Source organism: Montipora foliosa, unplaced genomic scaffold, assembly GCF_036669935.1.
Source record: "Montipora foliosa isolate CH-2021 unplaced genomic scaffold, ASM3666993v2 scaffold_446, whole genome shotgun sequence".
NCBI lineage: Eukaryota > Metazoa > Cnidaria > Anthozoa > Scleractinia > Acroporidae > Montipora > Montipora foliosa.
This window is the reverse complement of record NW_027179752.1, coordinates 317,501-320,000: the sequence shown is the minus strand read 5'-3', so window position 1 is coordinate 320,000 and position 2,500 is coordinate 317,501. Positions and strand designations below refer to the sequence as shown.

Genomic DNA, 2,500 nt, shown 5'->3' with positions numbered 1-2,500 from the left:
TAACTTACCCCTTTCATCGAATCCACTGCCCATCACTCCCACGTGTATATTGCACTTCTGCAGTTGGGGCAGAAAATGCAAAGCAGCCATGAGTGATCTTGAGAAAAAAAGATATTACAACAAGTTCATTTTATTACACTTTCCATCCTCAGTTATCAAATGATGACTTGTGTTTTTGTTGAGATAAATTGCCTGAAACCTTCATGCCACAACTAAATTACAAGTCTACACTGTATTAAAAATTTGTTCATGTTATACAGTTGCTGTTACGTTGCCTTCTACATTGTACTGAATAAAAAATCACTTTATTATGAATTCCCTACCATACACAAGTTGTTAACATCAACAAAGTAAATTTACTTTGTTAAAATGCTTGGTGGAACATTTCACCAAAAAGAAATGGCTTACTAGTTTTTATCGCATGTGCAATGCATGTATATAATAACCGGCTGACCTCAAAATGCTGGCAGTTGCTTCTGTTGGGAGGAACCTCATCAGCATCACAGGGGAGCAATCTGCATGGCTTTGCATTCTCATCTGCCAAGTTAAACAAGAATAGCCATGACGTTTTAAGTGTACACTGCATGTAAATGTACACGTACATGTACATAATCTTTCCAAACTATGCTAAAATTAAGTTTGCAGATTGGATCGTACATGTAAAAGTAATCAAAGTCCACTTACAGAGTGTACAAATAGGGATGAAGGCGATCAAGTGCAGTTGTTTTTGTGGTCCCAGTTGCTCAGAAGGTGGTTAGCATCAGCAACCAGATAAATCACTATCCATTGGATAAGTACTATCGAAAACAATTGAGTTATCCACCTCATGATTATTTCATTCAGGGGATAGCGGTATCCAGCCTTTGAACAACCAGGGACTGGTCAACCAAACATCTTACATGTACTTTCAGGAATTTTACCAAATTAAATACGTAATGTCCTTCTGCTGGTTGCAAGCTGGAAATGCAAAATTTGATGAAGAACAATGGCCTAAAACACTGAATTAATTCTAAACTACAAAACTAAAAGCAGGACTGCAAAACCACTGAGGCAAATTAAATAACCCATACTTAACACATACTTCTGGTGCATCAAGGCATAAAAATGGCAGAAGCTGAGGAACTTGGTGAGCTGTCAACAATCTTCTAAACATTTGAAGATCATAGGCAGGTCCACTATTTTCATCTAGAACATTATAGTACAATAAGCATTTATCAGGCCTTCTGACAGGGTGCGCGGGTGCGGAACCGCACAATTCCGCACAATTCGGGAAAATTTGCAAAATACCGCACAATACGGACTTATCTACTCAAAATTTTAATCAAAACGCGTTTTTCTATTGAGTATCAGGAGAGCTAGAATATATTTAGGCTATTTTCAGACTATTTACCTTGAAAACACTCTAGTATTTCCACGCTTTCAGCGAACAACTCGTCGATTGGGTTACACAATTAGTGAATGATACAGACTATTTAGAAATATATGACGTACATTAGAGGCTCGCTAGGTTTTCTGGGGCAATTTCCTCGAGTGGTTTTGTTTCGCACATTCGATTGCTTCAACAAACAAAAAATCAGTTTTAAATAGGTTCTAAACTTCAGTCAATAATATAAAAATTATATTCGAAGTAAAATGTAGAGGTAAGTCAGCCATTACAGCCGGAATTTCACGTTGATATGGTTAAAGAAAAGGTAGACAAGGAGAACACGATGTTTGGTTTGCAAGATTGCACAATCCCAGCACAATTTCCCGCACAATTGGCCTCCAAAATAGCGCACAATTTTAATTTTTTTTCCCGCACCCTGTCAGAAGGCCTGATTTATTATAATGTCGCAAATCTATTAAAATGGGCTTTACTTTCACCTTTTTAACGCCTGATAAAAAAGCAACGTTTACATGTAAACTATCCTAAGAATTTCAATTTTGTAATGATTATAATTATAGTGCTATTTGTGGACAATTCTCTTTTGCCTTAATGTTATGCACTTTTCCCAATCTAGAGTAGTTTGGTAACCCATTGTCACTAAATGCAAATCACAATAATACTGTATATCTATAAGACACATACCACATACTTAATTATGTTCCAGTATCAACTCACTTGTTTCAGAGCCTATCAGTAGGTCTGGTAGCTCTTCTATTGTTCCAACTTGAAAAAAAAAACAAAAAGATTAAAAAAAAAAAATCAGTTTAACACTGTTTCTTATTAACTGTTATTACATATACATGTACATATATGTACTATGTACTATTATAGTAAGTATCATACGATGACAGCCAGAAACAACAACAGTTTGGTGACCTCAGTGATTGCATCTCTGCAATAATTAATAGGTATTGCTTGTCACCAGTTTAGGGCCATGCTAGTGTATTAAGCCCATCACTTGGATAAGTTAGACCAGGAAAGAATACATTTCCTGCAAGTGAATGTTGGTACCCTGTGTCAAGTGTTCAAACCCTTGAGTAACAATCAGGGCCTAAAATGCGTAACTGAGGAGAA

The 2,500-nt window shown here is 36.4% G+C and overlaps 1 protein-coding gene across 1 annotated transcript in view; it reads right to left on the bottom strand.

Annotated features, from left to right (window-relative positions):
• LOC137989206 (uncharacterized) overlaps window positions 1–2,500 on the bottom strand; it is a 130,452-nt gene that overhangs the window by 7,256 nt on the left and 120,696 nt on the right. The window contains exons 11-14 of the mRNA XM_068835059.1: window positions 2,102–2,149; window positions 1,082–1,185; window positions 455–537; window positions 9–97 (exon numbers count right to left, since the gene is read on the bottom strand). Of these exons, the coding sequence (XP_068691160.1) occupies window positions 9–97; window positions 455–537; window positions 1,082–1,185; window positions 2,102–2,149 (324 nt within the window). The remainder of the gene's footprint in view (window positions 1–8; window positions 98–454; window positions 538–1,081; window positions 1,186–2,101; window positions 2,150–2,500) is intronic.